The sequence below is a fragment of the Arvicola amphibius genome, chromosome 10 (assembly GCF_903992535.2).
Source record: "Arvicola amphibius chromosome 10, mArvAmp1.2, whole genome shotgun sequence".
Taxonomy (NCBI): domain Eukaryota; kingdom Metazoa; phylum Chordata; class Mammalia; order Rodentia; family Cricetidae; genus Arvicola; species Arvicola amphibius.
Window position 1 is genome coordinate 58,065,544 of NC_052056.1, and position 24,045 is coordinate 58,089,588.

Here is a 24,045-nt window from a genome sequence, read left to right on the forward strand (position 1 = left end):
TTGTTTTGTTTTGTGTTCTTTGGAAATGCATAATATTGAGATTACTGTTATTTTGTTTGTTTGTTTTGTTTTGTTTCTAAAGTGTTAGACACCATTCTGGCCAAGAAGCACAGTTTCAACAGGATGCCACTGTCTGTCTTCCCCTATTATCCTTCTCTGGGCACAGCCTTGTATGGCGAGGAGAAGCCACTGGTCAAGCTTCCAGCATCTTTCCAAGAGTCACTGGGCCTTCCTTTATGGAAGTTCTTTCAAAAACATAACCATCTGATCAAGGAGATAAATGACAAAATGAGACGCTGTCACTGTGAGCTAACATGGTCTGACATCGACGGCACAGTGACTGTCAGACCTGCTGCCACCTTAGTCAGTCACAGACCAAGCATCAAGACCTGGCAGAGAGACGCCTCCGAGGTGCTGTCTGGCATCAAGTCTAAGTACGAAGTTAAGGTGTTTGAAGTGTATCCGCCAGTGTGGGACATCATACAGCATGAGTTAGGAGATGACAGGGTTCTGATTGAGTTTGATAAGGAGAGTCTTACCTTAGCTGGAAAATCAGAAGATGTCCAAGACATCGGCCAGAAAATCAAGGAGTTAATAGACAGCACCACGGAAAAGGTCCGAAAGGAGGAGCAGAGTCTGGAGGAGAAAGTGGCCATTTCTCGGGGGAAACATTTTCTTTTACAACACAGTGGTTTCCTGGATGATCTAAGGAAAGAGAACCCAGAGATGGAGATTCATTATGATGCTGCCACTCAGCACCTGTGCTTTAAGGGATTCCGTGCAGATGTGTATAAAGTAAAGTGTGACACCCAGGAAAAGGTATATTCCATGCCTAAGAAAGACGTCCCGCTTCCTTCTGAAGTCTTCATGTTTCTGCAGCAAGTGGACAGTCAGGAATTCTCCAAGACTCTTTTTGAAGCACAGAAAATTCTTGCCACGTATGAGCTGAATAGTACAGTTCTTCTCTTGATGGCCTGTTCTTTCAGAGCCCTGGCAGAAGCAGAGAAGAAAATGCTTGATGCTTTGAGTTATAAAATCATTGAAGTTGAAGACAAGGACGTTTTTAGAGGCAATGTGTGGAAAAAGAAAATTAACCTTCTGCAAAAAAGACACCTCTCAACTGCAAGCATTATGATAAAGAATGAATTAACTTCAGGTACACCGGCGGAGGTCATCATTGCAGGCTGTGTGACAGAAGTGAATGAAATCTATGGTCAACTTTTTGAGTTCTTGGAAAATAAGATGAAAATTGAAAGACTGGTAGAAATAGAATCATTGTTAATTATCGAGTATTTAAGGGCAGATAAGAATCTGTTCTGGCCAAAGATAAGGAAGACCAATGTGCAGGTAAGTTTTAAGCTGGAAGATGAACTAAAAGGCATTTTACTAACTGGCTCCAAGAGTAAAGTTCTAGAGTGCATGGACATGGTCAAGCAAATTCGGGATTCAGTCTGCATTAAAAGGTTCCAGATCGATAAGCCTGGTGCTAGGCACTTCTTCCAGGACAAAGCATCCTATTACAAAAGCGAGATCAAACGCCTGTATGGATGCATCATTGAGCTCCAGGAGGGTGCAGAGAAGGACAAAGGCAGCCTTAAAGAACAGAATTGCCTCTTACAGAAGGACATAGCCCCTGGAGTCACGCTGATTGTACAGCAGGGAGACCTGGCTCAGTTTCCTGCTGATGTGGTCGTGAATGCGGCAAATGAGAATCTGAAACACATTGATGGCCTGGCCCTCGCTCTTTCAAATGCAGCCGGCCCTGAACTTCAAGCAGAATGTGACAAAATAGTGAGAAAGGGTGGCGTGGTCCTACCTGGCAGTGCCGTTATCTCAAAACCAGGCAAGCTCCCTTGCCATCATGTGGTCCACGCAGTAGGGCCTCGGTGGAACGGAAATAAGGCCCAAGAGTGCGTGAGCCTATTAAAGAGAGCTGTGGAACGAAGTCTCTCCTTAGCTGAGGAGGCCAAGTGTCAGTCCATAGCCTTGCCGGCTATTAGCTCTGGAATCTTTGGCTTTCCCCTAGACCAGTGTGTGGCCACCATTGTTTCTGCCATCAAAGACAACTTCCAATGCAAGCCAGACAGGCGCACCTTGAAAAAGATTTATCTGGTGGACATATCTGCAAAGGTTTCTGGGGCCTTTGCTGAAGCTGTAGAAACTACATATAAAGCCACCCTCTCCCCAGCAGCTTCCCAGTCCAGTTTAACAGAGTTAGATTTAGTGCCACCTGGGAAAACGCCGCAGAAACCGCAGACACAGGACTATGTGCTGGTGTCCTCAGAAGGCCTGAAAATCCGGCTGGTGGAAGAAGATATACAGAATGCCAAGGTGAGTGTCCCTGTCACCAACAATGTGCTATGATGTCACTGGCATCTGCCAGCTTTATTGAGGACCCAAAAACAGACTGGGTGGAGGGAAAGGACTGAGGAAAATTCCCTGCTCTCCTACTTGGGCCTTCAAACATTTTCCATGGTCGCTGGACTTCTTCCCAAATCACTTAGGAATAGAGATGGGTGTCTGTAAGGATCAAATGGGCTCTGGGACGGGTCACTCCATCCTGGTAACTGTGGTCCCTAGTAGGGGACACTGCAAGGCTCTCCGCATCGTCATTTCCCATCTGTCATGTCTGCTCCATCTAGTGCTGGCTTCTGTCAGTTACAGGTGTGGGAGTGCATGGGGAATGCAGAGGATAGGAATTCAACCAATGACACCAGTAAGGGTGACCTTGGGTGCTAGAGTGGACAAGGGAGCTCAGTTCCCGGATCCCATCTGTGGGTCCTTTGTGAGGAAGGAGTGATTGGGTGGGCAGGAGGATGGTCCAGATGTTAGGAGTCATGTAAGTACAATTCTTGTTTTGTGGATCTTTTGCAGAAAACTAATGTTTTTTTTTTTTTTTTTAGATAGGCTGGCAGCAAGGAAGCCCCAGCAATCCCCCTATCTCAGCTCTACACACATATACATACATATATATATACATACACACACACACAAACACACACATACACACCCTTGGAATATAAGCATGAGCAGCCACTGCTCTACCCTCTCTGCCTCATCCCTCAGCTTTAGAGTGACTGTGTGTGCGTGTGTGTGCATGCATCTGTGTGTGTGCACGTGTGTATGTGTATGTGCATGTGTGCACATGTGTACTGATAGGAGCAGCGGACTGCTTCCTGCCACCTGGCTAGCTTTACCCAAAATAATTACACACAAACTGTATTCTTTTAAACACTGCTTGGCCCATTAGTGTCAGCCTCTTATTGGCTAATTCTCATATCTTGCTTTAACCCATATTTTGTAATCTGTGTAGTACCAGGAGGTGGTGGCTTACCAGGAAGGATCTTAGCCTGCATCTGTCTCGAAGAGGAGAGGCATGGCGTCTGCCTGAGGTGTCTGCCTCATTACCTTCCTTCTCCCAGCATTCTGTTCTGTCTACTCCGCCTACCTAATTTTCTGTCCTATCAAAGGGCCAAGGCAGTTTCTTTATTAACCAATGAAAGTAACACATAGACAGATGACCCTCCTCCATCGTGTGTGTGTGTGTGTGTGTGTGTGTGTGTGTGTGTGTGTGTGTGTGTAACTGGGCATGGAGGCACATGCCTTTAATTACAGCACTTGTGAGACAGAGTCAAGCAAATCTCTGTGAGTTCAAGGCAAGCCTGGTTCACATAGAATTCCAGCCCATCCAGGGCTACATAGTGAGACCTGTTTTCCCTCCCTTCTTCCTGAAAATTATTTAATACCCTTTCCAACACAGGCTTTACTCATTGGAGCCGTAGCGATCTGAAGCAGGGCAGGCTGGTACTTTCTTCCTGACTAGTAGCTGCAGGTCGCTTTGCATGGTTGTAGCTGTGTCCTCCAGTGAATGTCTGTCTCACCCTTCTGACTGCTTCAGCAGGGGCTTGGGGCTGAGAGTTGGGTGATCTGCCCTGTCTGTCACTCAGACAGCTCTAAGCATTTTGAGTTACTGTTCTGCTTTTAAGACAAATGCTTGGCTGAGGCTCAGTTGAAAGAGCTTTGCCTAGCAGGCATGAAGTCCTGGGTTCAGTCCCTTAGCACTGCATAAACACGGTGTGGAGCCACAAGTCTGTAAAAACAGCACTAGAAGATGGAGGGAAGAGGATCAGAAATTCAAATTCAAGGTTATTTTGGTTACAAAGTGAATTTGAGGCAAGCCTGAACTATATAAGACCTTGTTTTCTATTGAGAGAGAGAGAGAGAGAGAGAGAGAGAGAGAGAGAGAGAGAGAGAGAGAGAACTATTAAGACAATACAAAAAAACCAAACATCATAATATAGAGAAAATTTGTTAAAGATTTATTTCTGGGGCTGGAGAGATGGCTCAGCTGCTAAAGGCTAGGCTCATAACCAAAAATATAAAAGTTCGGTTCCCAGCATCCACGGCTGTCTCTCCAGCCACACACACAAAAAAGATTTATTTCTGTTATTTTTTAAATTTATGTGTATGTGTTTGTGACCTAGTGAGTGAATGTCACATGTGTGCAATTGCCCAGAGGCCAGAACGCAGTGTCAGAGCCTTTGGAGGTGGACTCCAGGTGGTTGTGAGCCACATGAGTGGATGCTGGGAACAGAACCTGGGTCCTCTGGAAGAAGAGCAAATGCTCTTAACTGCTGAGCCATCTTTCCAACCTCTACAGTGAAGTTTTAACCAATTTTTGAAAGCGTTGTTTAAAGACAAAGATATAAGTCCTAAATTATCACCACTGGGTGTCATCTGTCCCCATTACCTTTAAATGGCAAACAGGTGGATGGATGTGCTGGCTATGATAATAGATGACATGAACTAGATGCTGTGCCCTGTCTTGGTCTGAATTGTTTTCAAGAGAAAGTGTCTCTAAGCATTCACCAGGAACAGTTCTTGGTGTGTCATGACCAGCAGTGATACAACTGAAATTTTAAAAAAAGTATTTATATTTAGTTCATGTGCATTGCGGTTTTTCCTGCATGTAGGTCTATATGAGAGCATCAGAGCCCCCGGATCTGGAGTTACAGAAGGTTGTGAGCTGCCATGCGGGTTCTGGGAATTGAACCTGGGTCCTCTGGAAGAGCAGCCAGTGCTCTTACCTACTGAGCTATTTTACCCCAGCCCCACAATTGGACCTTTTCACCTGGACATGCTGCTGTAGCATGTTCCCACAGGCTAAGCTGAGCAAAGCTAAACATCATTTTAACAGCTGAATATTGATGGCTTTTTTCTTTAAACAGTGTTATATAACTTACACTTCACACTTCAAGTGGGCACAGCAGTGTTTTCTGTATATTCACTAAAAATGAACATGGAAGCCGGGCGGTGGTGGCGCACGCCTTTAATCCCAGCACTCGGGAGGCAGAGGCAGGCGGATCTCTGTGAGTTCGAGACCAGCCTGGTCTACAAGAGCTAGTTCCAGGATAGGCTTCAAAGCTACAGAGAAACCCTGTCTCGAAAAACCAAAAAAAAAAAATAAATAAATAAATAAAAATGAACATGGAAGGTCTTGGAGTTGGGGCTCATGTAGGGATAATAATTCTTGCAGTGTAAGCATGAGTTTGTGTGTGTGTGTGTGTGTGTGTGTAACCACAATCAACCATTACTGCAATATATAGTGCACACTAATTCCATCAGAAAGAAATTTGTGTTCCCTAGTAGTTACTTGTAATTTATCCACCAGATCACCCCACATTCCTAGCTCTAGAAAACTTCTAATCTGCTCTATTGTTGTTTGGTTGTTTGTTTGTTAATTTTATTTTTGAAACCGGGTCTTAATACATGACTCTGATTGTCCTGGAATTTGCAATGTGGACCAGGCTGGCTTTGAACTCACAGAGATCCACCTGCCTATGCCTCCTGAGTGCTGGGATTAAAGGCGTGTGCCGCCACACCTGGCTCTACAGATTCACCTGTTGTTGAGGTTTCAAATAAATGAAATAATATATTTGTGTCTTCTGTGACCAGTTTCTTTCACTGATGAGAATTCTTTCAGGGTTTGCCTGCCTGCAGCGTGTATCAGTACTTCATCCCTCTTAGTGGCTGCATAATATCCTATTAGATGAAGATGCATTTGTTTTTCCCAGCCAATGGACCTTTGAATTGTTTCCACTATGACTTTTATGAGTTTTGTTTCTCTGAACATTAATCACAACATGTACAAGCAACTGTTGTCTTCCTTTGCCAAGCCCAGTGGCTCAAATGTAGTCATGGTTGATGAATGCCTTTACTAAGAATTTGAAAGGAATCTTTGGTTTTGTCTTTAAGACCCATGTCGTTGTCAACTCCATTCCCTCGGATCTTGTGCTCAACAAAGGACCACTTTCTAAAGCCTTACTAGAAAAGGCTGGGCCAGAACTCCAGAAGGAACTGAATGAAGCAGGACAAGGGGTCTCTGTCAAGGCAGGCACAATCCTACAAACCAGTGGCTGTAACCTGAACTGCCACCATGTATTTCACGTGGTCATTCCACAGTGGAAAGTCAACGACACTGCACAGTCACTGAAGGTAGGACCCAGCTTTACATTCTCCAGGACATGGGGTAGCTCTCTGGACTCCCCTACAGCACACCACAGCTAGTCCCTGTCTGCTTCTTTTCTGGGACAGCATCATGAGTTGGCAGGTCCCATAGCATGGCCATTTCTTTTCGATTGTAGATGACCTCTTGTAGGTCATAGTTTATATAGGTCATAGTTAGAAATGTAAGTTAGTTATTGTGCTCAGCAATTACTGATGGTCAAGGAAGGGTTGGGGGAATATACTACATTTACTGAGGAAAGGTAAGGTGAGGGCTTGAAGCTGGGGGACAGTGATAGACTGGGACGGCTGTGGCTTCCCCTCTTTGCTTATGGTGGAGGGAGTCTGTGCTCTTGTAAGGGTGTCCACGTTCTCTTTCTCATTTCTTCCCCTCAGTTTCCCCCTCACACAACTGCTAACTTTTGTTGAAAGCACAATAGAGTGGACAGTGCTCCCAGGACAAGCTGCTTTCTTTTTAGGGTCCCCCCTTTCTAAAGAAGACGTTTAAGGAACTGCTCTGTGCTTTTCAGATCATGAAAAACATCATCAGAGACTGTCTAGGAACCGCCGAGGCACTGTCTCTGCAATCAATTGGATTTCCAGCAATAGGAACAGGAAATCTGGGGTTTCCTAAACCCGAATTTGCTAAATTGATAATTTCAGAAGTGCTCAAATTTAGTAGCAAGAACCAACTGAAAACTTTACAGGAAGTTCAGTTTCTGCTGCACCCAAAAGACTTGGAAAACATTCAGGTACAGACTTGGCTTGCTTCTGATCTCTTTGCCAACTGCAGTACTGGACCTGTGTTCTTCTATGTCTTCTTGGTCTAATAGGAGGTTTGTTTCATGTGTTTTCAGCACAGGAGAGTGTGCTGACTGGTTATACGTAGCATGACTAATTTCAAGACAAATTAGATATAGAAAAAAAATCAATTCTTTTTCTGGAAAGTTTCAAACACCCACAACAGTCCATAAACTAACCCAGTGAAGTTCTCTCTGTCTGTTATTCAGTTTCAGCTGCTATTGCTCTGTGGCTGGGAGTTTGGTCTGTTTCTCACATGTAATGCTGATACAAGATTCTGTCTCTAAACAATTCACCAATTCATTTTGAACATAATCTTACTACTAAAACACACCTTGAAATGGCAGTCATCCCTCTGTGTGGTCACTGATAGAGTTAATGTGTGAGGTTACAGCTGTGTCATGAATGCCTCTCCATCTCTCCATCCTTATGTCTGGGTCAGAATCAGATAAGTAAGACTCACACATTGCAATGCCCATTGTTTTTATCAGTCTATGGGGTTGCCTGTCCTATGGACATAGAAATGTTAATACATAATATCAAGGCACATTTATGGCATTATCAATCTGAAAATTCCAGGATGAGATGCAGATGATCCAGCTGCTATTTCTGGAAATGTAATTAATCGTGAGTGAAGGATGTGGCTTGAACGCATTCCCATGTGACTTAGGACACTTGGACCAGAAATACTAGAATCATCCTCGGTCACAGTGTGTCACATCAGCTATGGCAATGTGGTCTGACTCTAAGGCCTGATTTCTGTTCTCCATGTCTTTGTAATCCAGTAGAGCACATGACCTTAGTGTTAGAATAGTTTCCACAATGTCACTGTAAAGGTGACAGCCCACAGATGCCCAGGGAATGGGCTGTTGGAATTTTTGGGTCCTCTGTCATTGTTATCCAGATCTAGACACTTCCTATAAATTCATCGAAGCAATCACAGGGATCCTACATTCTAATTGGGCAGCCAAAGCTCCTGACTCCTTCAGCTTGGACTGTGCAAGCACAATGAGAACATGAGGTTCGTTTTCTTAGTTATGTTTGTTTGTTTGTTTTTATTCAATACAGGGTTTTTTTTGTGTAACAGTCCTAGCTACCTGGAACTAGCTCCCGTAGACCTGGCTGGCCTTGAACTCAGAGATCTGCCTGCCTCTGCCTCCCAAGTGCTGGGATTAAAAACGTTTGCCACCACCACCCCATATTTAGGCTTTTTTTAAAGAAAGGATCTTGTTAAGTAGTCCAGACTGTTCACACTCATGGCAATCCTCCTGCATCAGCCTCCAGAATACTGAGATTGTATGTATGCACTTTCTTGGCTGTTAAGAGTTTTAAATAAATTCCCTTTGACATCATGGTGTAAGGTGATGTGGGCATTGCTGTAGCACATGCTCTACCTTCTAGAAGTCCTAACTACTTTGGAAGTTTAGATTTCTATACACAACGTGAGCAGGAGGTGGAGGTGCTGAGATTTTTGTGTGATATGAATGTCTGCAGGTATAGGGATGAATCATGTCTTGTAGACTTGAGTCTCCCAATCTTTATTTGCGAAATGTGGCGCTCTCTCTCTCTCTCTCTCTCTCTCTCTCTCTCTCTCTCTCTCTCTCTCTCCCTCCCTCTCTCCCTCCCTCCCCCCCCTCCTCCCTCCCTTCCCCCCCCTCTCTCTCGAGACAGGGTTTTTCTGTATATCCTTGGCTATCCTGGAACTCACTCTGTAGACCAGGCTGACCTCAAACTCATAGATCCTACTGCCTTTACCTCTGGAGTGCTGTGATTAAAGGCGTGCACCACTCACCTCATTTTCTTTAATACATAGAATACTCTGCAGATCTATAAAAAGGATTAGTCTCCTGACACCTTTAACACATATAAATGCTATTATTTTTCCTCCAAACATGACAAACTCTCAAAATTTAATGAGACATAAGCTTGAATTTGTAGGAGACTGCCGTTTTGTGTCCCAGCCTCCCAGACTTGAAGAATCACACAGAAACTATATTAATTACAACACTGTTTGGCCAACAGCTTAGGCTTCTTATTAACTAACTCTTGCATCTAAAATTAACCCATTTCTATTATTTATATTTTACCACAAAGATCATGGTTTGCTACCTCTTGATTCTTGGGCAGCTACATGGCATCTCCTTGACTCTGCTTGCTCTCTCTATATATATATCTGTTTGGATTTCCTGCTTGAATTTACTCTGCTAAGTCATTGGCCAAAAGGCTTTATTCATTATCAGGTGAAAGCAACACATACACAGAAGGACTTCCCACATCGTGAATTACATTTACAGAAAGAGCTGCTTGTGAGTGGAGACCGGGACAGAGACTGACAAGCAGGAGCCGAAGGTCTGAACACGGATTGTAGGTGCAGCTTCTCTGGCTGTTTGGTTAAGAAGGGAATGTGTTTCCATGCAGACACACTGAGCAGCACAAAATGCAGAGACTGTTTAGTCAGCCTTGTCCCATTCTCCTCTGCTGTATGATTCTAGATGAGATCTCGTAAATATGCCATATAATATCCTTTTCACTGGAAAGTATAAAATAAGCACCTCTACATTCCATTAAATATTCGTTGAAAGTATAATTTTTATTGGCTACTGTTTTAACACATGGGCATGTGAAAGTGTAGAATTATCACTCCATTGGATCTTAACTGTCTGGTTTTTGTTATAAACATTGCTCTAGTAATAGGATTTACAACTTTGTTCGCATCTGTAAAAAGTGTATGTATATTTTGTCTTTCATTTTGTTTTTTGAGAAAGTGTTCCTCTGCATAGCCATGACTGTCCTGAAACTAATACTCTGGCCTCACTCTGTAGACCAGGCTGGCCTCAAATATAGAGATCCACCTGACTCAGCCTCCCAATTGCTGGGATTAAAGTTGTGTGCCACCACCTCCCATCAATATGTCTATTTTTTAACTTTAAAATATAGAAGTAAATTAACTACTACTGTTTGAGGGGTTATTATTTTCCAATCATGTGTGTGTGTGTAGTTTTTGATGCCGGTCATTGGTGATGTAGTAGAGAGAGAAATCCAACAAAATGCTAAGCCTCCATTTTCCAAAGGAACAGAGGGATTCAACCTTCTTGGAAGAGACTGACACCCAGCTTAAACTAGCTCACTCTAGTTACTTTATTCAAACATATACAAGGTTAACAGGGGCTAGGAAATGTTCCAGCTACGGAATTCATCTTGCTTTTGCTGCCCTTGAGAGTAGACAGCCCACATATAGTGGAATGCCACAATCAAAAGTAAGAACCCTAGGTTTCCAGGAGTGTCTTCAGACCAAGTTCGGTACATCTGCAAGCTAACACGGAGCTCCAAGTGCAGAGTCTCCAGACAGACAACATTTCTTCAAGGTTTAAACAGTCTCAAAACACTGTCAGGCATTGGTGGCACACACCTTTAATCCCAGCACTTGGGAGGCAGAGGCAGACAGATTTCTTTGAGTTCGTGGCCAGCATGGTCTACAAGAGCTAGTTCCAGGATGCAGCACCCGCACTATAGGACGGTTTGTAAGTCGGCAAGGGGCTGGAGATTAAGGAACACAAGAGGTGTGGGTCATTTATGAAGAGGAAATGGGGAATGCCGTTTAGTCATGCTTAGAGAAAACCTTTTATACTTAACTGCTGCACAATGGAAATCCCCCAAGCAGATGGGAAATTACCAGGCTCAAGAAGGAGCAAACATGTCCCCTATAGCTAACCAGGGTGGGTAGAGGGAGCACAGGAAAGAAAAAGATGTTTTGCCAGAAACTGCAACAAGATGCTTTGTCAGAAACTGCAAGATAACCTCAACATGAACCCTGGGAGGAGGGGTAGTCCTGTGGGCCATATACCAGGACAGGCTCCAAAACAACATAGAAAAACCCTGTCTCAAAAATCAAAAAAAAAAAAAGAAAGAAAAAAACAGGCTCAAAACAATTTCTCAGCCTCTACCAATCAACCCGAACATAGCAAAGGCTTTGCTGAAACATGTCACTCAAAGCCAGGCACAATGGCTTTACTATACACATCACTACATGTGTGCATACAGAATCAGAAGCCCCAGGATGCAAACTCACTGATCGCATAGGGAGTATAATGGTTAAAACTGTGTTTGTGTTTCTAGGCATTTTCAGATGAATTTGACAAAAGGAGTCATGGAAATCCAAGTGACACCCAAGGTACAGTAAAGTGTTTAAGCTGACCAGTGACTTCTTGTTACTAAGTAACTGTTCAATGACAGGGAAAGGATGATGGTGATCATTTCTCTGATATGTCAAACTGTGGAACATATTAAATGATATTCCATGAATGTGAGTATGAAAGAAACTGGCCTGACTTGGGGCAAAAGGGAAAGGTGGGCCAGGTTATATAATCTGTACAGTGGGATTTTTAAATTACGGATGAGACTACCACCTCCAATGGATCATGTGACGTGGCTTTTCCAAGAGACACCTTAAGAGACTATACAAGCCAATACTTCACTGGGAAATGTGGCTTTCTGTTTCTGAGTTCATCTTGTTTGGGATTCACTGGAGCTTTGTTTTGAAGCGAGGTTTTGCCACGTTGCCTAGCATGGCCCCAAACTCCCGAATTCAAGCTATACTTCTGTTCCAGCTCAGAGCCAGGGCCACAGTAAAAGACAGTCAATACAGTGATAGAGCAGCCTGCAACCTCAGCTATTCTTGCTTCTGATGACTTGGTGCCTAATTCCATCTTTTATTTTTTTCTGGGCAGGGTTTTATGGGAGTCTTTCTAGCCCTACATTAGGAGTGCACGAAATGAATATTGGCCCGATCCTCTTCCAAGTGGCTACAGGGGACATCACCAAAGAAGCGGCAGATGTGATTGTCAATTCAACATCAAACACGTTTAATCTCAAATCAGGTACTGAGATGGATTCTGTCTCCTGCAGTAATCAGTGTGGTAGATCCTATGAAGAAGTGTTTCTATAGACAAAACAGTTTGTTGACTTGGGCTTGTTCCTGTTAACCAATATCTATAAACCTAATTCAATGTGCTTTTTTTTTTTTACAACTGGCAACATTTTTGAAATTTTCTTCTCTGTCCTTACTGCTCTTTGATGGGGTGTGTTGAGACACAAAGGCATCTTTCTGGTCAGATCACGGTCTTGATTTTCTCATGTAGGAGTCTCCAAAGCAATTTTGGAAGGTGCAGGACCAAGTGTGGAAAACGAATGTTCTGTCTTGGGTAAGGAACGATGCTGCTTCTTGGAGCTGGATTGGAAGGGGAAGATTGATTGTGGAAGGCTGTGAGGAAACTGAGGAAGGGCCTTGGGCTGGGAAAACAGTGTATTAATCTGTTTTTGTTTTGTTTTGAGACCCCTATATTTACCTTAAGATCATATATTTTATGAAAGAATTCCACACGAAACAAAGTTAAAAGTAGAAAGATATCTCACAGTTAAGAGAAATTAATCCCAAAATTTCACGATACGTAGTATTTCATGAACGTTTAATTCATAAAACGTGTCCTCATGGAATCAGACATCTTGCTTTCTCCAAGCGCAGGTCAGCGTCTGACTCTGAATCTGCTCCTGTTTCACAGCTCAGCAGAACAGTGAGTACATAGTCACTGAAGGCGGATCACTGAGGTGCAAGAGTATTATTCACGTTCATGGTGGGAATGACGTGAAGAGATCAGTTTCCTGTGTTTTGGAAGAATGTGAACAACGGAACTACTCATCCATTTGCCTACCAGCCATTGGCACAGGTCTGTAGCCACAGGCTGTCAAGGTTCCATCCCAAAGTGTCAACTTCCCCATGGATTTGGTGCTCACTGGGTCTGGGTGATGACAGGGACACCTTCCCTAGGAGTAGACAGTTTCCTCACTCCAAGGCACCCCGTCCACTAGGGAATGAGCAAAGCCTGTGGGTTCTTTAAGGAGGAGGAAAATGAGCAGGGTGCATTTATGTGCACCTGTGGCCCCAATGATGGGAAGGACAGAGGTAGGAGGAGTGAACTGTGTCCCCACAATTGTTGTCTTCAAGGTTAGTCAAAGGCATCTGCTGTAATTTCCTGCCCCAGTGGTGGGCGCCATTAACAGGGATAATCCAGATGGGCTCTCAATCTATCAAACCAGCTTTCCTAGGAGACTTTTACACTGCCTGTCATGTGACTTTGGAGATGCCATTCACTTTGGGCTGTTCCACAGTCTTACCTTGCCAGTGGGTTCCAGGGCTTGAGAAAGAAGATCTGAACATGGTGAAGACAGGAGAGGATCGGCTCAGTGGCTGATTCGATACTACTGGGGAGCTAAAATGGTACAGAGTATGGGGAAGAAATACTTCCTGGAGGCTCAGGGTAACTAATACGCCTAGAATTGTAGACTAGAACAAGTAGCTTACAGTTCTGGGTGCCTTAGAATTACCTTAGTTTGAATCAGGTCCCCAGAGGTAGCTGGGAGAATCTCAACACATGCATAAAATCTACCAGAGGCTCAGATTGTCTCTGTAAGGACCATGTTGTTTCAAGGTGTTTTACCTTTTTTTTCTTTCCTCCTTTTACGATCTTTTGAAAATCTAGTATATCAAGTGGGGAAGTCAACTGGACTCTGTAATGGGAGGGGAGTGACTCTGGGAGCCCGGATCAGCTGAAAAGGACAGATGTGAATGTCACAAATCAGAACAGGCTTCAGGGTCTTGTCCTGGAGTGTTGACCTTCGGACAGCATGGAACAGAAACTCCTCCCCACTGTCTATAAGATGTCAAAACTATGATGATGCCATGTTAAAAAATATACATCGATTAAAGTTGGACCAGGCATTTTTCTTTCCTGTGACATCTGGAATTCCTTGTTTATGTCACAGCCTTTTGCAGGTGGATCTTATCCTTGTCTTTTGTGTGTGTGTGTGTGTGTGTGTGTGTGATTTTAAAGGAAGTGCGCAACAGGACCCAAATGCAGTTGCTAAAGCCATAATGGATGCCATTGAAGAATTTATCCAGAAACCATCAGTGCAGGCTGTGAAAAAAGTCAAAGTTGTTATCTTCCAGCCTCATATCCTGGATGTATTTTATGATAACATGAAAGACAGAGAAGGTTCCCCGGCTCCTCCCCAGCCGTCTCTACTGTCTAGGATCACCTGTGAGTTGTTCACTTTTATCAAATACATATTCCTCACTTTGATGCTGAGGGGAGTAAAAGAAAAATTAATTTTCATTTTCTCTTTAGCCTTTTTTGGCTTTTCAAAGCCCACTCCCCCCAAACAGAACACCCTGTTTTTGGAGAAGAAAATAGAGCAGACAGTTTTCCAGGTATGTGGCAAAGATGAAGACAGTGTGGGACGCACGATCTCCTGGATACAGAACCTGATCACTCAGGAGCAGCATTCCTATCGCAATGACGATGAGTGTGTCAGAGACTTTGGAGAGAAGGAGTACAAGAAGCTGAATGAGCTGCAGGAGAGGCTGAATATCGCCATTGAGCTGGACCAGAAGACGCCTTTGATTAAAGTTTCAGGAATTACCAGAGATGTGATGGGAGCTAGAGATGAGATTGAAAACCTGATCAAGAGCATCCGATTGGCTAAAGAGAAGGAAAGCCAGGCAGACTATGTCCACACATTTGTGGAATGGCGATATATTATCAACAACGTCACACACTGTTTCGACAAAATAACTAACATGCAGTTGGAGGATGCACGGCAGACAAAACACAAGAGCACTGTTGTGAAAATTAATAATCAGGACTTCACAGTGAACTTGAGGACAAACACGGCCACAGGCCCTCAAGGACAGAGTGTCACAGTTCAGCGCATCTTAAAAGATGAAGGTAAGTTACATGTTGGTGGGGGTCAGCCATTGCCCCAATTCTGAGTTTAACATTATATAAAAACACAGTGTGGTTTTGTTGTTGTTGTTGTTTGTTTTTTGTTTTTCAAAATAGAATTTTTTCTGCTCAAGAGCCCTAGCTGACCTGGAACTAGCTCTTGTAAAGCAGGCTAGCCTGGGACTCACAGAGATCCTACCTCTGTCTCCAAAAGGCTGGGATTAAACACATGAGTCATCACCACACAGCTTGTTTTGTTTTTGATATTATTATTCATCCATTCCTGATCTGGAACTCACTCTCTCTCTGTCTCTCTCTCTCTCTCTGTCTCTCTCTCTGTCTCTTTCTCTCTCTCTCTCTCTCTCTCTGTGTGTGTGTGTGTGTGTGTGTGTGTGTCTCTGTCTCTCTCTGTCTCCCCCCCCCCCAACAATGTTTTACTATGTAGCCATGGCTGGCTGACCTGGACCAGGCTAGGCTCTAATTCAGAGATTTGCCTGCTTCTGCTTCCCAAATGCTGTATTAAAGGCATAATCCACCCATGCTCTACTGTATTAAATTTTAAAGTAGATAAAATTCAGATAACCTTAGTAGAATAATTTAAAGATCTTGGTCTCCTAAGTTTCCAGAGCATACATTATGGCCAGGAAAATACAGCCCAAAAAGAACCATCCTAACTGTAACAACGGTTAGCCTTGCATTTTCCATCTGGCCGTTTATACTGGATCAGTTCTTCTGGTCAAATAACGGCTGCCTGAGGCAGAGGTTAAAAAAGAATAGTTTCAGAAGGAAAGTTGCCCAAGGTTCTCAAGAATACAAAAGTCAAGCAGAGGACAGACTTGTTAGAGTTGGCCTCTGTGTCCATGATGATGACCAAGGGAAGACCCCAATTCTATTCCCATATTCTTCTCTTTCCTGAGCCAAAGGTTCCTGGGTACCAGTACAGGAAATGGCATACAGGTTTCTGGTGGATCTGATCCCCAGGAAGGGAGTGGCTGTCTTGTGTAGGCTGTCATTCCTGCCTTCAAACCACATGAGTCCCCTATGGCTTCCCACAGACTATATTCATCTTCTGTGGGACCAGTATGGATGAACCCCCAAACTCTAAGCAATTCTTATTCTAAGGAATGATATAGCATATGTGGTATTTGGCAGCCTTTCACAGACGAACCCTAGCACCCACCCACCTACCTCTTAAGGATGGAGTGAGGCAAATGAGAAAATACATGTAGACTGCCCTCCAGTGGTACAAACTCATGCATGTGCAAATGACAGAGACTGTTCAAAACAAGTTAGTAATGAATTTGTTAAATCACATCAGAGTAGAGGCTGTGCACTAAATGAAGGTGAGTTACAGCATGTAGTCAGTTCTCACACCTTAGCAAGACCAAAACAGGAGTAGGTAGAGAGGCTCCATCCCTAGGAAACCCTAACTCAGTACATCGATGGCTTTTGTCTTCTACATAAGGGTGCTGGGAATCCAGTCTCATAAGTGTCAAGCAAGAGATCTACCACTGTGCTATCTCACCTTAAATCACCCGCCTCTTTTAAAAAAGTTTCCCATTTCATCCTGATACCAATGGTCCATGCTCCATGCATTTAACAACATCCTTTTAGAAAGATAAGGGATTTCTTGAGTATACAGAATTATGAGAAAATACACAAGAGGGAGGGAGGCAGGTTTTGTCAAAGCATACTGGAAATGAACACAGGAGCCCTCAAATGTCTGTTTTGCAGCTGAAATCCCTTCAAACTGGAGTGACATGAGGCAGAAGAAATTGCTTGTGGTCAGTCTGCAAACCAATGATCCTGAGTATATCATGGTGGCAAACAAGTTCCAGCAGACCTGCCAAAACTTTGTCATCGAAAAGGTAAGTCGGGTGCTGAGTTTTCTAATGGAAAAGTTACATAGTTATGTAAATAATATAACCCATGTTCCTGGATAAACCCACTCATATATGGGTCTGCAGAGGTGGTCCATGGGTCAAGATTTTGTATTGTGGGATGGAAAGATGGCTCATCGGTTTGGAACACTGGCTGCTCTTCCACACATCCTGAGTTCAGTTCCCAGCAACCACATAGTGGCTCACAACCATCTCTATTGACATCTGATGCCCTCTTCTGGCCTGTAGGAACACATGCAGGCAGAACATGATATTCATAATTAATTAATTAATTATTTAAAAGATTTTGTTTTGCGCTGTCAGACGAACCCAAGTTCCAAGTTTGGTTTCCAGACCCACATCAGGTAGCTTACAATAGGCTGAAACTATGGCACTCATCTGGCCAACCTAACTTGGTATATTAACTCCAGGCCAGTAAAACAGCCCCCCCCCCAGTGTGTGTGTGTGTGTGTGTATGGAGGAGGGGTAGAAGGAAGGGGGCATGCACACATGTAGAAGTCAGACTGTAACTTTGTGGAGTCAGTGTTCAACTTTAGGGATCGAACTCAGGTTGCCATATTCTTCCTGAGCTGTCTTATCAGTTCTAAAAATATTTCTGAACATAGGACGCTGTCACTTTGCTCTGAATTTGCACAAGTAGAATTTATACTTAGGAAAGCCACACTGAAGAGTAGTGGTGCATGCTTTAATCCCAGCACTTGGGAAGCAGAGGCAGGTAGATCTCTGTTAGTTCAAGGCCAACCTGGTATATAAGAGCTGGTTCCAGGCCCCAAAGCTACAGGGAAATGCGGTCTTGAAAAAGGGAAGGGGGAAAAGGAGATGGAAGAGGAGGGGGGAGGAGGAGAAAAGAAGGAAAAAAACCAGAAAACGGAAAAGAAAGACAAAGACAACAATTTGCTATCACTTGGCAAAGGCTCTTGGCATCTCCAGTATAACTCAATGCTTTATTAATTTATAGATCGAAAGGATCCAGAATCCAGCTCTCTGGAGGAGGTACCAGGCAAACAAAAAAATTATGGATGAAAAGAATGGCCATGAAAGAAATGAGAAACAACTCTTCCACGGGACGGAGGCTAGCTCTATTCTACACCTCAACAGCCACGGATTTAACCGCAGCTACGCTGGGAAGAACGGTGAGGAAAGATGCAGTCAATTTCCCCAAATGGACTGCTGACTTGGAACCACGCTGGGCTCTGTTCACTGTGTTCCTCACATTGAGGTGGCCAGAGTAGAGTAAGGTTTAGCAGTAAACAGCTATATGTCCTCTGAGGAGGAAAACTGATAATAACAATGATGATGATAAAGAAAATATTTAAAATATCCAAGCCAAGCATTCCTTTCACATTAGCTGACATAGTGGGCTAACATGTTGATTTATATACTACATTGAACTCCTTTGATATGTCTTTCTCTTTGCAGCCACATGTTATGGGAAGGGAACCTATTTTGCTGTCCATGCTTCCTATTCAGCTCATGATACATATTCCAGACCAGATGCCAATGGGAAGAAGTATATGTATTACGTGCGGGTTCTCACTGGGAACTACACAGCTGGAAACTCGTCACTGATTGTGCCTCCTCCAAGGGACCCTCAAAATCCTACTGACTTGTATGACACTGTCACAGATCTTTGTCAAAACCCAAGTTTGTTTGTAGTGTTCTATGACAATCAAGCATACCCAGAGTATCTCATCACCTTTAGGCGGTGACACTTCAGGTCACCTTCATGCATCTGCTGCAAGACAGATTTTAACTGTCTCCCTCCTTACGCTGTCTCTAAGAGCACCAGGTCTTTCTTTGCCGTGGACGTTTCCTCTGTTGCTTCTTCATGGTGGAAATGAATCCACTTGAGAGCCAATCAAATTGAGAATTTAAATCAGGTAACAGCTGAAGCCAAGCTATCTCAAATGTGCCAGTAACACCCTCACAGACTTTGAGGAAGCCACACAGTTCCGGCTGCCACCAGGGGAATCGTGTCAGAGAGGCAGTGTGCCGTGGGGACACAAAGTGTCACTGAGCCAGTAAGGCTGCCAACTGCCAACCAAACAGATCCAGAGCAGAGAACCTCTTCCTTCACTAACAGCCCTGTGCCATGTGGGCTGCACAGCCACCAGACCTGGCTAAAGTTGTTCTTCTAATTTTCTCCTGTCAATTTCAGACTCAGTGCCGTTTATTGAGTGCTTAGACTTTGCCAGGTAGAGTGAGAGATACGGTCACAAACATGACCTTGTTCCCATGAATAGTGCTTTGGGGAGAGTTTTTCAGGGCTTAAGCGAATATGTTCAGAGTACTTTAAGTGGAGCAAGGGTCACCATTGCTGCCACAACACAGAGGCCTTGGAATCTCTGCTGCTGTTTCTAAGTGGGCTGGGACAGACTGTGGCTTAGGAGGGGCTGGCTTCCTCTGCACTGGCATCTGAACTCAGTGCCAGCAGCCCTCTAGGAAATGAAATAAAAATGAGAGGTCTGATTTCATCTGCTTTTGTCCTCCAGTAGTTTAGTTAACTCAGAGCAAGACTGAATAGCCAGATGTTACACTGTGGAATAACGACCCAACCAACAAATGTTACAGTCACCTTCAGCCTTTCCTCACTTCTAGTAAAATTACTTGAAAAAAAAAAATGTCTCTCGGTAGAATCATTTTTCCCCTAAAGGGCAAACATGGGGAGGGTGGGTGTAGGTCAATGACTTACAGTGGCCACAATTAACAGGACAGCACCAAGGGTCCTTAAGGTACTAATGCTCAGTTGGGAACTACGGGAGGGGCACCATGCAGGTTAAGGTTCAGAAAGCCTGTATCCAGTGAGCAGCCAGCCTGGAGCCCTAGACAGGTCTACATAGATTTCTGTAGGACCACACAGTCTATGCTCCTTGGACACATGAGAAACAAGCTGAAGGCTCAGTGTGTGGTGCCCTCCATGCAGTACAGAATCTGCTTTCAGTGGGCACCTGGAGGATTTCAACAGCCCTGACAACAAGGGTCACCTTTTCATGATGCCTTCCTTGAAAGCACAATGGCCCTGACCACCAGACCTACTGAAAACAAGGTGGGTTTGTTAGCCCTTCTGATTCAGATACAACTCAGTTGGACCCTATGGGAGTGTGTGAGCTCTGATGGCCTCTGCAGAGCCCCAGTGCTTCTTTACCAGGTGCTATTTCTCACTCAGCTGTGATCCTCTAGAGCAGGATGGGGTGGGGGCCAGGTCATGCTGGCTTTCTCTGTGCTCACCCTCTGCTGCCTCTTGGCAATCAGCCAGGGCCTCACAATCTCTCCAGAACATCAGGGAACCCCCTCCCATCTCCGGCTTCTACCGATACTGTATTAATTCTTCCCAGGACTTTGTATAACACCATTCCTTCCCAGAGAATGAAAGACTTCTCTACTGTAGAGCATCCAAGCTTCTCTTAGCCCAGCCTACACTGAGTCCATTCTGCACCAGCCCATGCCTTCAGAGAACCTAGACTGCCTCGTGAGAAACTTACCTAGAAACAACATGTGCTGAGGAGTCTCATCAAATAATGCCTGTGCTGCAAACTAAAATGTGTTCGTGTCCTTTAAAATCAGGAGAGCTGTAACCCAGCCCTGACTCTATTGTGTTTATAACAATGCAGCTGTGCAGAGTGCCAGGACTCACCAGATCTGCCTGACAGGATGCCCACAGGATACTGAACCCTGGAGTGAGTCTCGGGTTCTCTCTTCTTTTCTCCCCATTCCATACAGATCTCGGTCCTTCAAAATGCTTTAATGACTCACAACTGAGCTATGCAGAACAAACCAAAAAGTACCTGAAGAAAGATCTGTTTCTGTGATGGAATCAAATCTAAGACTAGGAAACAGCTCTGGCCACAGCATGCTCCGTGCCACAGCCACTGGTGGAGCATTGCCTACACTGCTCTCTTGTCTGCCCACTCAAAGAGCTAGGAGTGCGCTGTGCTCCTTCCATGCTGAGCACTGGCCCAAGTTCTGTGAATGAGACAGTAACTGCATAAAGCTCCCTATTCTCAAGGAGTTACGTTGTGCTGTGGGAAGAGGGGACCTCTGTGGGCTAAGAGAGAAAACAAACAACCACGCAGGCTGGTTGATGTCCACGTGAGTGTACGTGCAGGTTGGTCAGTACTCCTGTGTAGACATGAGACAGATCCCCCTTTCCACCTCCCTTCTCACTCTAGACACTACCGTCTAGTCGTTTAAAGCATCCCATCGGAATGTACGCAGCAATGCACAAGAGACAAAAATGCCACAAATTTATAAAGTCTCACCCTGTAACATCTAGGGTAACTCTAGCTTTTGGTAAATCTGTGAGAAGATCCCAGATGGAGGAGGAAAAGCCACGGGGCTGAGAGGTCTCCAAATGTGAGCCAGTCTGACTACAGAGCACCATGCTGGAAAAAGGTGTTTACACTGAAATTTTATTAGGAAAAGCCCATTTACAACCATGCACAACCTCACCACCTGCTGTTCCATCTTGTATTTTAAGCTCATACTATTTAGAACCAACCACGTTAGTGTAAACCTGTAATCCCAGCACCTGGGGAGGCAGGGCCAGGGGATCTTGAATTCAAGGCCAGTCTGAGGTATATAGCAAAATTGTGTTTGAAATACAAGCTCTCAACTTGGTCAGGAAGCCTGGCTGGGGAGCTCAGAGGCCCTGGAAGTGAATCTACCACTGTTATTTTGTTGAATGAACAGAGCATCAAATTGCCTTCCAAGTCCTATCGAGATCAGACCTGAGTCCTCATCAGAGAGGCTTCTTGGTACAGGGAATGGTGTTAACACAAAGCCTGGAGAAACAGGGAAGGAGCTGGGAGAGGCAGGGGGACCTCTGTGAGTTCAAAGTCAGCCTGACCGCTGAGGAGAGGGAGCTGGAAAAGGCCCGATACTATAGCCATACTAATGAATATCTTGCATATCACCATAGAACCTTCACCTGGCGATGGATGGAGATAGAGACAGAGCCCCACATTGGTGCACCGGACTGAGCTCCCAAGGTCCTGACGAGGAGTAGAAGGAGGAGAACATGAGAAAGAAAGTCAGGACCATGAGGGAACCTTCATCTGGTGATGGATGGAGATAGAGACAGAACCACACATTGGTGCACCGCACTGAGCTCCCAAGGTCCAAATGAGGAGCAGAAGGAGGGAAAACATGAGCAAGGAAGTCTGGTCTGCGAGGGGTCCCCCCATCCACTGAGATGGTGGGGCTGATCTATTCGGAGCTTACCAAGCCCAGCTGGATTGGGACTGAAAAAGCATGGGATAAAACCGGACTCCCTGAACATGGCAGACAATGAGGGCTGCTGAGAAGCCAAGGACAATGACACTGGATGTGGATCCTACTATGCATACTGGCTTTGGGGGGGCCTGGTCTGTTTGGATGCTCACCTTCCTGGACCTGGATGGAGGGGGGAAGAACTTGGACTTCCCACAGGGCAGGGAACCCTTACTGCTCTCTGGATAGGAGAGGAAGGGGGAGTGGAGGGGGAGGGGGGGTAAATGGGAGGCGGGGAGGAGGCGGAAATTTTTAATAATAAAAAAAAGTCAGCCTGACCTACATAGAGCTAGAGCTACACAGTAGGACCCTGTCTCAAAACAAAACATCCCCACCCCCATAAAGAAAGAAACAGGGAGGAAGAGGGGCTGGAAAACTTTCTACAAGCCAAGGGTCAGGGAGGAATGAGGCAGAACAATATCTGTTTGGTTTTTCGAGACAGGGTGTCTCTGTGTAGCTTTGGTACCTGTCCTCGAACTAACTCTGGTAGACAAGGCTGGTGTCAAACTCAAGAGAAATTTGCCTGCCTCTGCCTCCCGAGTGCTGGGATTAAAGGCATGTGCCAACACCACCCAGCCACCACTTACTATTCTTAGACGGGCACATGAACCCACATCGGTAGCCAAGGAGCTATTGATAGCTGTTGGCTCCTTCGCAAAGGAAAAGTCAATTTTCTTTAGGTGTATAGCCCCTGTGCTGTAGGAATTCCTACCACCAGCAGCCTGTAAGCTACCTGTCCACTGGAGCATGGCCTCTTATACTATATATGCCAAAGAAAAGCACGTGTCTGGCCTCTTTCTGGCTGCGGGATTCGGTTGCTGTTCTCCGTTCCAGCAGAGGATACTGCTTTGTGAGTCTACCCCTAAATAAATAACCATCTATTATTCTCAATTCTGAGCTAGTGTGGGATTTCTTTTAAGCGTCCTTTTTCACCCCTGGAAGGCTAGTCAGGCCCAGTGGACGATCCTAAACCATGAGCATATAGGTGGTAGTAATTGGACTCAAGGTGTTGAAAAACAAGAAAAGAGAATGAATACAACAACATAAAGTTTGGAGGGGGATGAAGGGGACTGGGAAGGGGCTGGAGGTGGGCAATGAGGAGACAGTCCAAATACACTGTATACATATATGATGCCTCAAAGTAAAAAGCACTACGTGAAAAGCAAACAAATAAGTGTATCATACTAGTTCTCTAAAATTAAATTTTAAAATTTTATTAAAAAATAATCTATTAGAATCACAAACTTTTTCCTTGTATCAAAAGCTGGGCCACCAACCTGGTCACCTGTGGATTCACCAGGCAGTCCAGCAAGTCATCTGTGGACACGGATGTCCAAGATGGTGCCCCAGGACACCCTGAGACCTGCTCTGCCACTGCGCTTGCCCCTCTACGAGTTTGTTGCCTCCTGGCACAGGACAGTTCTGCAGCGTGTTCTCCCTCTCTGTCGATACATTCTTTGCTGTCATTTTCCAATGCGCCTCCTTTCTCCAAAGACGGATCTTCTGATGTGGGTGTCACAGGGACCAGATCTGGGCCAAACAGACACGTGACCTCCTGTGTCTCAGTCCGTGCTGTAAAGCTCTGGCTGTGTGGCTGTTCTGCTTCCATGTGACCCTGGCCCCTTGGCTCTTCCTTCCTCCAGTTCTCCCCATTTGCTCTCAGTGCCTGCATTTCTACTTCTTTAGCTTTTCCACAGTGAGCAAAGAAAGCACAAACAGCATCATTTAAGTAGCAGCAATTGACTTCATGAGATGTTTCTTCAACCTAAGAAGAAGAATAGCCCTTCAGACCG

General features: G+C 44.7%; 2 protein-coding genes across 2 annotated transcripts in view; one reads left to right on the forward strand and one right to left on the reverse strand.

The window, feature by feature from the left end:
* Positions 1-19,599, forward strand: part of Parp14 (poly(ADP-ribose) polymerase family member 14) — a 33,824-nt gene extending 14,225 nt beyond the window's left edge. The window contains exons 6-17 of the mRNA XM_038346734.1: positions 83-2,331; positions 6,256-6,495; positions 7,035-7,256; positions 11,422-11,476; positions 12,033-12,182; positions 12,444-12,506; positions 12,864-13,028; positions 14,193-14,399; positions 14,487-15,086; positions 16,818-16,951; positions 17,943-18,117; positions 18,404-19,599. Of these exons, the coding sequence (XP_038202662.1) occupies positions 83-2,331; positions 6,256-6,495; positions 7,035-7,256; positions 11,422-11,476; positions 12,033-12,182; positions 12,444-12,506; positions 12,864-13,028; positions 14,193-14,399; positions 14,487-15,086; positions 16,818-16,951; positions 17,943-18,117; positions 18,404-18,693 (4,550 nt within the window). The 3' untranslated portion in view covers positions 18,694-19,599. The remainder of the gene's footprint in view (positions 1-82; positions 2,332-6,255; positions 6,496-7,034; positions 7,257-11,421; positions 11,477-12,032; positions 12,183-12,443; positions 12,507-12,863; positions 13,029-14,192; positions 14,400-14,486; positions 15,087-16,817; positions 16,952-17,942; positions 18,118-18,403) is intronic.
* A 3,844-nt stretch (positions 19,600-23,443) lies between these two features.
* Positions 23,444-24,045, reverse strand: part of Hspbap1 (HSPB1 associated protein 1) — a 50,868-nt gene continuing 50,266 nt past the window's right edge. The window contains exon 8 of the mRNA XM_038346171.1: positions 23,444-24,017. Coding sequence (XP_038202099.1) covers positions 23,490-24,017 — 528 coding nt within the window. The 3' untranslated portion in view covers positions 23,444-23,489. The remainder of the gene's footprint in view (positions 24,018-24,045) is intronic.